This window comes from Danio aesculapii, chromosome 6 (assembly GCF_903798145.1).
Source record: "Danio aesculapii chromosome 6, fDanAes4.1, whole genome shotgun sequence".
Taxonomy (NCBI): Eukaryota; Metazoa; Chordata; class Actinopteri; order Cypriniformes; family Danionidae; genus Danio; species Danio aesculapii.
The window spans coordinates 22724442-22738508 of record NC_079440.1 but is presented as its reverse complement, the minus strand read 5'-3'; the positions used below and the strand labels follow the sequence as shown (position 1 = coordinate 22738508).

Below are 14067 nucleotides of genomic sequence, written 5' to 3'. Positions count from 1 at the left end.
ATCTTTTCGCCAGCAGCCCTGATAGACAGGCCGTTTCTGTCACAGAGATGGGTTTTAAGAACATCTCTGCAGCCAGGCAGACAATTATTCAGAAATGTGGACAGGAAAATTGGATTAGCCACTCCCTCATTCAAATCCAATCCTCCCACGCTGACCCATACCTCAGCAAAATGTCTAAAGAAAGTGGGGACCGTCTCACCCTTTTCATGCTTACAGGAGGTGACATGAGACAGATCACGGTTGGCTGTTCTTTTCTCCACCAAATATTTAGTTAATTGTGCACAAAAGTCAGTGAGTAGTCTGTCCTACTCATCCCTCCAGGGCAGTGAAGCGCGCACTCTCTTAGCAGAAAAATCAGATCTTTCAGCGCGCTGGGTGAGGGAGGTACAATGTCAATGCCTTTGGCTTTGGCCACCCAAACAGCAGCTACATTCTTTGGTGGGTCAATTACGGACCCTTTGTCTGGACCTGCGTCCTTGGGTCTACTACAATTATCGTCTTCACACACATTGTCCCTGTGCCATTGTTTTAATGAGGGATAACTCCCCGCGACTGGAGCGACTGGGCTCACTGGCGCTGAGGGTGCACATATCTGCTTTTCAGCTGATGCTTTGCTGGGGCCCGGTTCAGCAGGGGCAGTAGGGGTCGCATAGGGGGGTGGAAGGCTGTTAAAGCCGCGTTTCACACCCTCTCTCTCCCTATCTTTACCTGTCGGGGGCTTAGGAACTGTTTTTAAGACGGCTTTAGGAACATAGATATTCTTTTTATCATTCCAAATTGAACTCATCTTATACCATGTGCCATAGGCCTCCGTCATATATTTAATCTCCCATTCAGGGTCTCCCATACTACCATAAGTCAGGTTGTAGACAGATTTTAAATAACTGGGGTCGAATGTCCCTTCTCGGGGGAAATTCCGCCACTGGGATCCTGCTAAATTTGAGATGTATGGTTCAATGTAAAATCCCCACCCACATCTGTTCATCAAATTCACAGGGGTCTCACTGGGCTCAGGCTTTGAATAAGTTTGGCCCATGATGAGAAGACTCACTGGTGATAATTTGTTTTGTCTAGTTTTTATTAGTCTATATTTATAAGCGCTTTATCATACGGTTTTCAGCTACCCAAATTTAATCGGGTACAAGAACACAATTATGCAGGATAACCCATCATCTACACACTGTGCAACCCAAATTTAATTGGGTACAAGAACACAATTATGTAGGATGAACCATCATCTACACCGTTGTGGTGTAGGATAACACATCCACACAATCCATGTGTGGGATAACCTCTAAATCTACAAAATTCTACAGATAAAACAGGTAATATCCAATCAGGCAGTGTAAATAAAATTTTCTTACCTGACCTGATATATCCCGGACGAGCCCCCAGAACTGTAGGAAAATCCGTTTTTCTCAGGTCCCTTCACTCTAGTATTTTGTATCACCAGTGAGTGTCTGCATCAAGACCGTCCAAGCTTGGAAAAGATGAGAAGAAAATCAGCTGAGTGGTTCAGTATGATTTTATTCTGACACAAGGGAGGGAAGAGCAATCTTATATACACATTGAGGGTCTGCCTGCAGCTGAGCCCTAACACAAAAGAATATTATCATAGAAGGAGGGAAACAGCGATACAAAGACAGCTTACAGCAACCAGAATACTAGAGAATGTGTGCGTGTAGGTATGCGCGCATCTGTGAGCGAGTCAGATAGTGGCGATTTCGTGCACCCGAAGGAGAACAGAATGTTCCGGCCACACCGAGATAAGATGAACAGAATATGCAAACCCACACATATTTCTGCAGTGTAAAGACACAGTAGAGAGAACAAGAAAAACAGTCTGTAAAAACAGTAGAATACACACACATAATAATCAAATCCTTCAATCTCCAATCTCAAATTTTGTGCGACAGCAAGTTTTGTCATACTGTCTCTTTGCTCGGACCACTGACTCACCAAGCACATCTCTGGCTATTTGATGTGCTAGCTCCAATCTCTGTCGGAGGGTTTGAACATACTCAGGAGCAGTGCTAGTTGCATCAGAGTAGGGGGGTAAAACAGCTCCACTGGCTCACTCAGGTCCCGGCCAAACATCATGTAATTAGGAGTAAAGTGAGTAGCGCTGTGTCTGGTTGCTCTGTAGGCCATGACAGCATAAGGAATCATAAGATCCCAGTCCCAGTGGCAACGTTCCGCAGTCGTGGACAAGATTTTCTTTAGGGTGGAGTTGAACCTTTCCACCTGACCATCGGACTGTGGTCGGAATGGAGTTGTGCGTGTCTTTTCAATGCCAAAGAGCAAACACATCCTCTTAAATACTTCCGACTCAAAGTTTCGATCTTGGTCGCTATGCAACGCCTGTGGAGCCCCATAACGACACACCCAATTTGAAGCAAGCACCTCCGCTACAGTTTCTGCCTTATCGTTTGCTATGGCAAAGGCCTCCACCCATTTTGTAAAATAGTCCTGTATCACCAGCACGTAAGACATCCGTTGCTCGGTTTCGTTCAGTGGCCCCATAATATCAAGAGCAATACGCTCCATAGGGGCTCCTACTCTGACATTTCCTATTAGAGCCTGTGGAGTCTTCCGAGGCCTGGCCGTCAATGCACAGCTAATGCATGTTTGACACCATAGAGCAACATCTTCCCTCATTCGATACCAGTAGTATCGCGTTTGGAGCCGTGTCACTGTACGCTCAACACCAAAATGTCCACCAGTTAGTTCATCGTGCATGTGTTCTATGACTGTAGCCTGGTAGATACGGGGCAATACTATCTGTGGGTAAAACTGGACGTCATCCAGGCAATAAAATTGCCTTACCAGAACACCATCTCGCATATACAGCCGTTTCCATTGGCTCCAATATGCCTTTGTAGCTGGACTATGAGGTGCAACAGAAACCCATGCTGGCCGCTCCTCATTAACCTCCATCCAAGCCCTAATAGGCGCAATGTCTGGATCTGTCTTTTGGGCCTCCTGAAGTTCCTCCAGGGACCACCGACCGAAAGTTCCAAGCTCATCGATCTCTCTCTGTAGACACAGGTTGGAGATACCCTCAAAGACTCTCTCAGAAGCTTCGTGAAAGGCTCTGAAAGCGAAAGGATGTCGAGCATGGCACTGGCTGCGTCTTTATAGCATGACTGATTGTCATTGACGCCAGCTGTGCACGCTGACGCTGCCAACTCATTGGCATTTCATTGGCCCGTTTTTATACTCTTTCAGATGATTGGATTCTGACGAAATCCCCATAGTGGATGTTTCCACATAGCATTGGAGTTCCCCATCCGAAGGGGAACCTTTATTACATTGCATTTTTCTCTGCAAAATATTTTCAGAAAATATGTTGCAAAACAATGGACAGAGAGCAAGCATAATAGCATGACAAATAGCTGATAATCACTTTAAAGGTGATATTTTTTTTTAATGTCCTTGAACAGTCTTCCAAGTGGACCATTCCTATGGCGGTTGCCAAGCCAATAAGTCCACTCAATTACCTTCAAGTGCTGTTTTAGCAGGTCTTCTGTTCTGTTCCCTCTTAGACGCCATATTCTTCCTTTGTAAGTTAACCATGCCCTTTCCAGATTCTGTGTATGACTGCCTGTTCTTGGATCTACAAAACACTGACTGTGATTCACAGCAAAGTGGTTATAGCCAAGATTGGTAAGTGCACCACTGTAAGCACGCCATTTGTCACTAAGTATGGTACTTCCAGGATGCACATGTTGTTCAATAAGCGGGATGAGTTGATTGCGGGTCCTTCGATGAACAAGCTTTAGAATGGGTTTTCTAATTCTTTGTGCAACCCCCAGCATTCCAAAGACCCATTTTCTTCTGTGCCAAGTCTTTGCAAATCTTCCACGTCCATACTGCAAAATAATCATGCAATATTAAAACAAAAATAATTATACAATATAAAACAAGTTTACAAAGACAAATAAGGTGTTTAACAAATCTGCACATATTCTATAACAAAATACTCACACTAAGTTAAACAGTCATATTGTGAAATAATATAACAATTTTAAATTACTACCTTGATTAATGTATTTTAAATTAAAACATGTACTGCCACCTACTGGCCTTCTTACTTTAAAATTTAGGGTTCAAAAACATCTGCCATCACCAAATTACTTTTAACATGTATACTTTTCCTTCTCTTAAGAAACTTTCCTTAATGAAAAAAAACATGCATTTCGTTTAAATAATTTCACAAACGGTTTTAAAGCAATCAATAAATAGGTGTATAGGCGAGACAACAAAAAGCAACTTCTGGATAAAACCATGATCATTTGTAAAATTGAATAATAGATTATATTTGTATTTTTCTAATTATTGCTTTGTAATGTCTATTTAATACTTTATGCACACAATTACATCTTCATATCTCTGCAATATGTCTTGTATTTAAGTTGTATTTTAATTACCTTTCGTTTGTGGCGGAAGTTGCTTTCATCAATCATAACAAACTGTCTGGGATGTCTAATAATTTGGCCTTTATTTCTGGCATACAGCTTCATAGAATATCTGCATATTCCTCTGACTTTTTGGGCCATCCTGCTTAGTGTTCTTGAGCTTCCAGCAATGCCATCTTCAATCATGTCAATTTGTCTTAGTTGAAGGCCTTGAGCAAACCTGTTAATAAAAGTGACACTACATGTTGTACTGATAGTCTTGGACAATTGTTTTCTGTATTGTACAAAATAATAGTAATAATAATAAATATTTTATTACATACCGATATATGAACTTCATCCAAGAAAATAAATTGCACTTTGACTTTGCAAACAGTGATCCAGAACTCACCGACATGATTTTTCTCCTGTGTCCTTTTTTCATACAGGACCTTTAACAAAATATAATATAAGAAAAATATAACTATATAAGAAAGTGTATTCTGCATGCTCAAGATGATGATGTATTTGTATGTGTGTCTGTCTCTGTGTGTGTACAGTATATGTATATTTACCACTTACCAAACATAATTGTCTCCTTTGTTAGAGTTATATGTCAGCTTCATTCTGTGCTGGCAGTGATTGCACTTTATTTTCGCTTTGAGCAATTTTTTTTTCTGGAGCCATTTAATCAGTTTTAATTTCTTTTTTTTGGTTTGATGTCCTTCAATAACCGACAACAATTTTTGCTTTAATGTCTGGCCCATCACACCTTCAAAATAAGTAAACAGGCATATTAATATTTAAAATGTGTTGTTATTATTATTATTATTTTTTTTGTCAATTAATAACCTTTATTGTACATACAACAAATGGTTAATTTATTCATGTTCAACATGCAGAATTAAAGTAAAACTAATACTTATAACTGTATGCACTTGATTAATATTATTAGTTGTTTTAAAATATTAAATCCATTTCTTACCTGCTGTTACCTGTCACTGCCTGCCCCTTCTGAAATGGGGTGTCGCGAGTACGTGCGCGGGATTTTCAAATGTGAAAGAGTTCCGGTCCGGAAGTAAAATTCGCAATCATTAATGTAAAATTATACCGCTAATTATTTAATTTCAGAAGACGCGTTTGACGTTAACTGTTTAGTGGTGTTGTTGTATATAAGTCTTTATTGTCGTTGCGAACTTGCAATCCTCTGACTAACTTTTGTAGTCCATAACAAAAACTACACTACCCATAATTCGTCATCAACGCTCTGGCGGGTAACGGAAGGTTGTGCAGGTGTGTGTGTGTGTGTGTGTGTGTGTGTGTGTGTGTGTGTGTGTGTGTGTGTGTGTGTGTGTGTGTGTGTGTGTGTGTGTGTGTGGAGTCGGGTCTTTGAGTTGGATCAAGCCAAGATGATGGCAAGCGAAAAAAATCAGGAAAATAATTTGAGCTCTTTGCATCAAACGAGAGGAAGACCAAAGAAAAAAACAAAACAAAGGCATAAAATCACAAAAAGTCTGGTAAGTAAACGAACTTTCTTACCAAATGGTAACACATTACAGACATGTAACGTTAATGGTTGATCTTAATATTAGGTCATAGTAATAGTTAATAGTTTACTAACATGAACAAACAATGAAAAATTCATTTATTAAAGTTTTTATTTTATTAATATTAATTAATGAAAATACAGTTGATTGTTGTTAGTTAATGTTAACCAGCACAACTTTACATTTTTATAATACATTAGTAAATGTGGCACTAATTGATAAATGATGTTTAATGTTTGTAAATGCATTACCTAACATGAACCATGATTCCCGTATGTAACATCTCCGACCTCTGTGGTTCCCCCCGATCGCCACCAGAGGTCACCGTCACCGGACTACTAAATCCAGCTTCACAACACTTCCCAGCATTCCTTCCGTCTGATTACGCTAGCACCTGAAATCTATCTCAATGACTATTTATACTCCATCTCCGCCGTTACTCATTGCGAAGTCTTGTTTTGCTCAGCATACAATTCCAAGCGTTTTCTCTATTCCTGACCTGATTCTGTGTTTTGACCCTGGACTGTTTCCCCGTTTATGTGATCGTTGATGCCGCCTGCCTTCTGTGACCCTCTGCTCAGTTTTATGGAACATTCTCTCTGTTGTATGCCGCCTGTCTCGACTGATCGCCTGCCCACGGACTTTGAGTTAAGTTTCTCCTTTGCCATTCTCGTTTGTTGTTATCTGACCCTGCCTGTACGATCATCCTACTGTGATTTAATAAAGCTGCAAATGGATCCCCAATCTGCCGACGCATCATTACAGAAGACTTCGCCAAACATTGATCCAGCAGCTGTTTATCAACTTTCGTCGGAGGTATCTTCACAAGCTAACATATTAGCAACACATCAACAACAACTGGCCCGACTCACCTCGCTCACGGAGGAATTGGTAAAAGTCATTCAAAACATGCAAATACCCAATGTAAATCCTGTTTCTCCTGCCTCTGCTCCAATACCGGTGTCAGCACCAGGAAATCCTTTTATGGCAGGCCCACGTCTAGCATACCCGGAGAAGTTTGACGGCACGCCGGAAAAATGTAAAGGCTTCCTTCTCCAATGCTCTCTGTTTATCGCACAGCAGCCTTCGCTTTACCCAACAGGGAACGGTCAAATCGCCTTTGTCTGCTCACTGCTCACAGGAAAAGCCCTAGAATGGGCTACAGCTCTCTGGGATATAAACCGTCCAGTGTTTCCCAGTTATAAAAGTTTCACGGATCGACTCAAAGAAGTGTTTGACATTCCTGAAGCGGGAGAGGAAGCGGGTGAGCAAATTCTAAAATTACGTCAAGGAAAATCAACGGCTGCCGAATTTTCTATTAAATTTCGCACTCTAGCAGCTCAATCAAAATGGCCTGATGCACCTCTCAAACTGCATTTTCGCAGAGCGCTGAATTCTGAACTGCAAACAGAGCTCGCTTGTAGAGATGAAAGCAAGACACTGGAGGAGCTCATTAATCTCACCATACGGCTTGACAATCTCATGCGCTCACGCAAATCACGTTTTAAGGAAAATGCATTTCTCTACCAACCCGCAGAAACTTCGGAGCCAGAGGCTATGCAAATTGGCCATACTCGCCTCACTCCAGCTGAACGACAACGCAGACTGCATAACAATTTATGCCTTTATTGTGGAGAAACTGGTCATATGAAGTCAAATTGTCCTGTTAAACCCCAAGCTCCGCCCACTTCAACGGTAAGCTCTTATTTCCAGTTCCCGAAGAAAGTTTGCTTGCCTGTGCAAATATCTTTTGTTAACCAGATCATTAACACATCAGCATTTATTGATTCAGGTTCAGCTGGTAATTTCATTGACCTAGCGTTTGCAAAAAGACACAATATTCCCCTCATGCCTTGTGTATCTGTGTTAACAGTGGCGGCGCTGGACGGCAGACCATTAGGTAATGGTCAAGTTCAAGCCATAACTGAAGAAGTGACACTTTCCATTGGAGCTTTACACACTGAAAAAATTCATTTGTTTGCCATACAAATCCCTGATAATCCCATTATTCTCGGACTCCCATGGCTCCAGAAACATGAACCAACAATTTCCTGGTCAAATGCTCAAGTCATTCAGTGGTCAGATACATGTTTTAAAACTTGCATCAAGCTACCAAAACCCCATAAAATTCAAGCAGCATCAGTTGATTGAACCCTTTCTGACAGTCCCATTATCCCTTCTGAATACTCAGATCTCCTCGAAGCATTTAGCAAAACCAGAGCCTCCCAACTTCCTCCTCATCGTTCATGTGATTGTGCTATTGATCTAATTCCAGGAACTGTTCCACCAAAGGGTCGAGTTTTTCCTCTCTCACAACCTGAGACAGAAGCTATGAAGTCTTACATTGAAGAGGAATTATCAAAAGGCTTTATCGTTCCATCAACCTCCCCAGCCTCTGCAGGTTTCTTTTTTGTGAAGAAAAAAGATGGTTCTCTTCGACCCTGCATCGATTATAGAGGTCTGAACGAAGTAACTGTGAAATTTCCATATCCACTTCCTCTAGTACCCTCAGCGTTGGAACAGCTTCGTTCCGCTAAGGTATTTACTAAATTGGATCTTCGCAGTGCCTATAACCTCATTCGCATTCGTAAAGAAGACGAATGGAAAACTGCCTTTTCCACGACCACTGGTCACTATGCGTACAGAGTAATGCCCTTTGGATTAGCCAACAGTCCTTCTGTATTCCAAGCATTCATCAATGATGTTTTCCGTGACATGCTCGGAAGATGGGTCATAGTTTATATGGACGATATCCTGGTCTATTCTAATTCCCTGGAGTCGCATGTCAAACACGTCAGGTCAGTGCTCCAACGTTTAATTACACATCAACTTTATGCCAAAGCTGAAAAATGTGAGTTTCATCAAACATCCATCGCATTTCTTGGATATGTAATTGGCACTGATGGAGTCACCATGGATGATCACAAAGTTCAGGCAGTCTGCAAATGGCCTAGGCCTACTACTATTAAAGAAATGCAGAGGTTTCTAGGGTTTGCCAACTTCTATCGAAGGTTTATCCGAAACTTCAGCACAATCGCAGCTCCACTTACCTCCCTGACAAAGGGGACTAGACGACACATTATCTGGACACAGGAAGCGGAACGTGCATTCTCCCACCTAAAACAAAGATTCTCTTCAGCACCTATCCTGCGACATCCAGACCCTGAACGTGAGTTTATTGTGGAAGTTGACGCGTCCAACACTGGTATTGGGGCAGTTCTCTCTCAACGTCAAGGTAATCCAGCTAAATTATACCCCTGCGCCTTTTTTTCCAGGAAACTTAACCCAGCTGAACAAAATTATGATGTGGGCAACCGTGAATTACTTTCAATGAAGGCAGCTTTTGAAGAGTGGCGACACTGGTTAGAGGGAGCCAAACTCCCCTTTACTGTACTCACAGACCACCGAAATCTGGAATATCTGCGCTCAGCTAAACGACTAAATCATCGCCAGGCTCGTTGGACTCTGTTCTTTACACGGTTTAACTTCCTTGTTACTTACCGGCCTGGATCGAAGAACACAAAAGCTGATGCCTTATCTCGCCACTTTGAAACTGAAGTACAGCCCATCCCCTCTGAACCCATCCTTCAACCAACCATCATTGTAGCACCCATACAGTGGGACATCCAAACTGAAATTCAGGAAGGACTACTTACTGATCCCACCCCCATTGAGTGTCCCCTGGACAAACTGTATGTACCAACCAACTTGCGTGACAAAGTTCTTCTACTAACCCACAACCTTCCCAGCACCGGCCATCCTGGTATCAACGCCACGCTCGAAATAATTTCTAACAAATACTGGTGGTCCTCTCTACGCTCCGATGTAATCAAGTATGTAAAGAATTGTGAGATCTGCAATGTTTCAAAAGCCTCAAAACAATTACCAGCCGGTCTGCTGCAACCCCTACCTGTCCCACAGAGACCTTGGTCTCACATCGCGATTGATTTCATTACTGACTTGCCCATCTCCAGGGGGAACACTACCATCCTTACAGTAATTGATCGTTTTTCCAAAGGATGTCGACTCATACCATTACCTAAGCTACCCACAGCTCTTGAAACCGCTGAAACACTCTGTCACTATGTTTTCAGATTTTACGGCATACCTGATGACATTGTTTCTGACCGTGGACCCCAGTTCACTTCTCGCTTATGGTCTGAATTCTTTAAAGCCCTCAATGTAAATGTCTTAAATCTTAACATCTGGATGTAAATGCTTAACATCTGGATACCACCCTGAATCCAACGGACAAACTGAGAGACTGAACCAAGAAATTAATCGTTTCCTCAGATCATACTGTCATAAAAATCAGCAGGAATGGAGCAACTTCTTGTTTTGGGCTGAATACGCACAGAATTCCCTTAGAAAGCAATCCACTGGACTCACACCTTTCCAATGCATTCTAGGATTTCAACCACCTCTCTTTCCCTGGTCTGGCGAACCGACCAGTCTACCTGCAGTCAATGATTGGCTTCGACGAAGTGAAACAACATGGAATGAAGCACATATTCATCTACAACGTGCCATTAGAAGACAAAAGGAGCAGGCTGACAAGCATCGTCGACCACATCCTAATTATCAACCAGGTTCTTGGGTATGGCTTTCCACCAGAGATCTTCGTCTAAGGCTACCCTGTTCCAAGCTCAGTCCTAGGTACGTAGGCCCTTTCAAAATCATTAGACAAATCACACCAGTTTCTTATCGTCTAGATTTACCTGCCCAATATCGTATCTCACCCACTTTCCATGTTTCTCTGCTCAAGGCCGCTGGTGCCCCGAGAGGGGAGGATGACCTAGACGAGGATCGGCTACAGAGACCTTCCCCCCTCATCATTGATGGAGAAGAAGCATATCAGGTTCAGGAGATCCTGGACTCACGACGTCGGGGTGGTACTCTTCAGTACTTAATTGACTGGATGGGTTACGGTCCTGAGGAGAGATCTTGGGTAAATGCGAAAGACATTCTTGACCCTTCTCTCACCATCGACTTCCACAGATCCCATCCCAACAAACCAGCTCCACGCTCCCGTGGGAGACCCCGACGTCCCGTGACCGCTCACGTCAGGAGCCGTTCGCAGGGGGAGGGCTCTGTAACATCTCCGACCTCTGTGGTTCCCCCCGATCGCCACCAGAGGTCACCGTCACCGGACTACTAAATCCAGCTTCACTACACTTCCCAGCATTCCTTCCGTCTGATTACGCTAGCACCTGAAATCTATCTCAATGACTATTTATACTCCATCTCCGCCGTTACTCATTGCGAAGTCTTGTTTTGCTCAGCATACAATTCCAAGCGTTTTCTCTATTCCTGACCTGATTCTGTGTTTTGACCCTGGACTGTTTCCCCGTTTATGTGATCGTTGATGCCGCCTGCCTTCTGTGACCCTCTGCTCAGTTTTATGGAACATTCTCTCTGTTGTATGCCGCCTGTCTCGACTGATCGCCTGCCCACGGACTTTGAGTTAAGTTTCTCCTTTGCCATTCTCGTTTGTTGTTATCTGACCCTGCCTGTACGATCATCCTACTGTGATTTAATAAAGCTGCAAATGGATCCCCAATCTGCCGACGCATCATTACACCGTAACATTACTGTATAGTTAATGGGTCTATTTTGCTGTAAGTTAAAAAGTTAAGTAACAGATTAGAACGTTATTTTTAGTATTTATAAGTATTTGTTAACATTTGTAATTAAACAAAGCTGTCCACTGTTGTTATTAGCTCAATTCCATTAAATAATATTTTAAAAACAATATATTATTTATGAATTTACTGTTTGTTATAGTTTAACCATTTAAATGAACATTAACTATTAATATATGCTGTAGAAGTATGTTTCATGTAATCATAGTTACCTAATGTCAACAAATACATCACTATTAAGCATTAAAATTTGACCTGCATTTTAAATGTCATTTTCTAGATAAACCTACTGCAGAAGCCCCTACTTTGTCTATAGCTTTGGCTAAAGCTAAGGCAGAAATTGAAACCTGGAGGGTGAAATGTCAGCACCTGGAAGACAAAATAAATGACTTGACAAAAGAGAGAGACTACCTGAGAGAACAGCTTTCAGATGGTAAAGTTGTTGTGAATGTTTAATGTTGTTTTAATGTTAAAGTGCCACATTAAACATATTGTGAGTTCAGGAAAAAGTAAATGATTTTAAGCTTACTTGAGATGTAACAAGAATTGATCATATAGCCTTGCAGTGAAGTTAACATGTGACAAATAAGGCATGCTGTATATAAGTGTTAACATATTTCCTTTTTTAATGTAAGCCATCAAGATGGAAAACATACATGTCAAAAATAAAGAGAAGCCTGCAGACATGCCCAAAAGAACAAAACATTCTTTGGAAGATTCAGAAAGTGCATCCGCTGACTCCTCTGAGTCTTCTGACTCAGAGTCATCAAGCTCGGATTCATCAAGAGAGAGGAAGAAGAAGAAGGTGAAGAAAGGGAAGAAAAGAGTTAAAAAAATTAAAAAATCCAAGCATGAAAGCAAATTCTTTCCAAGAGGTAGGTCATGCAAATTAAAATTAGCTAAGATTTTTTTTCCTAATTTAAATGTAACATTTGACGTTTGTTAAATAGTTCAGCATTAAGTACATGGGTGTATATTACAGTACACATTTGTGATACATTAGTGGCTACTTAAAATGTGCCCACTAAGCTAACAAGTGTCCTTTTGTATCGTATTCTACTGTTTATTTTAGTTACTGAACCATGGCAGGTGGTGAAGCGCAACAAAGCAGTGCTGGAGATTTTCGACAGAGGAAGCAACATGACATTTGCATTCAGAAAGTATGGTGTGGACCGAAACACAATCGTGCAGACTGCAGTTATTGCTGAACTGGCCATTGCAGCTCCAGAAAAATATTCCGAAATTCAAAACAATCGGGGAGAGAAATTATCAAGCATTACCCAAAAATGTCAAGATGCTATTATGGCAGATGAAAGCATTGCACATAAAATACAAGCCATGAAAAAAGAGGGCAAATTGCTTCCAATAAGAAAATAATTAGTTGTTGTTGAGAAAAAAAAATGTGGTTCCAGATTTAATCGCAAAATTTTAGTTGCACAAGTGGTGTTGCACAAGTTTGTTTTTGCACATTTATTTATTTATTTTTTGTATTACTATTATGTTACTTAATTTTATTTTTATTTTTTTAAGCTGCAAAGAGTGGCAATGTCCTCATACAATACATGTCTTGCAATGTAATAAAGGTTCTGAAAGTCTAAGTGATACATGGCTTTAAGTGATTTGGGGTCCTGAAAAATCAATGATCATTGTTTTATTAAACTCACAGATGTTAGTTACATTAGTTATTGTTGGGTTAGAGGTAAGTCATGTTAGTAAAGAGTTAATGAATGTTAGTAAAGCATTAGGTAATGTTGAAATATTCTACACTTTACAATAAGTGTCTTAATTCCATTAATAAACACTTTGTTAATGATATTTCATGTCAGTTAACAGTTAACAAATGTTAGTAAAGCATTAGGTAATTTTGGAATAGATTACACTTTACAATGTGTCTTAATTCCATTAATAAACACTTTGTTAATGATATTTCATGTTAGTTAACAGTTAACAAATGTTAGTAAAGCATTAGGTAATGTTAGAATAGTTTACACTTTACAATAAGTATCTTAATTCCATTAATAAACACTTTGTTAATGATATTTCATGTTAGTTAACAGTTAACAAATGTTAGTAAAGCATTATGTAATGTTGGAATAGTTTACACTTTACAATAAGTGTCTTAATTCCATTAACAAACACTTTGTTAATGATAAATCATGTTAGTAAAGAATTAACAAATGTTAGCAAAGCATTAGGTAATGTGAAACTATTATACACTACAATAAGTGTCTTAATTCTATTAACAAAAACTTTGTTAATGATGCACCATGTTAGTTAACAGTTTACAAACACGAATAACAGTTGAAGTCGAGATGCACTCCAATAGAGGGTCCATTTAGAACTCCTTTGTCTCTGACATTGATCAGGTATGCATTGGTAAATGAGTAGTTAACATGAACAAAGATTTTTGTTTTGTTCATGTTAACTAACACATTAGTTAACATTGTAAGTTTTTATGAACAAGGATTCAGCATTGCTTTA

At 40.5% G+C, this 14067-nt stretch overlaps 1 protein-coding gene across 1 annotated transcript; it reads left to right on the top strand.

Moving 5' to 3' along the window:
- Positions 1 to 11174: 11174 nt before the first annotated feature.
- Positions 11175 to 13092, top strand: LOC130230080 (coiled-coil domain-containing protein 106-like). Its single transcript, XM_056459031.1, has 4 exons — positions 11175 to 11562; positions 11867 to 12019; positions 12222 to 12461; positions 12659 to 13092. Exons 1-4 carry the CDS (start codon positions 11547 to 11549, stop codon positions 12961 to 12963), a joined length of 714 nt encoding a protein of 237 aa, XP_056315006.1. The 5' UTR covers positions 11175 to 11546; the 3' UTR covers positions 12964 to 13092.
- The last annotated feature ends 975 nt before the right edge of the window (positions 13093 to 14067 follow it).

Excerpts from the sequence above, each read along its gene's own strand:
- LOC130230080 (XM_056459031.1), top strand. Across the intron at positions 12,020-12,221 it reads GAGAGAACAGCTTTCAGATG|CCATCAAGATGGAAAACATA; the intron begins GTAAAGTTGTTG and ends TTTTAATGTAAG. Across the intron at positions 12,462-12,658 it reads AAGCAAATTCTTTCCAAGAG|TTACTGAACCATGGCAGGTG; the intron begins GTAGGTCATGCA and ends TGTTTATTTTAG.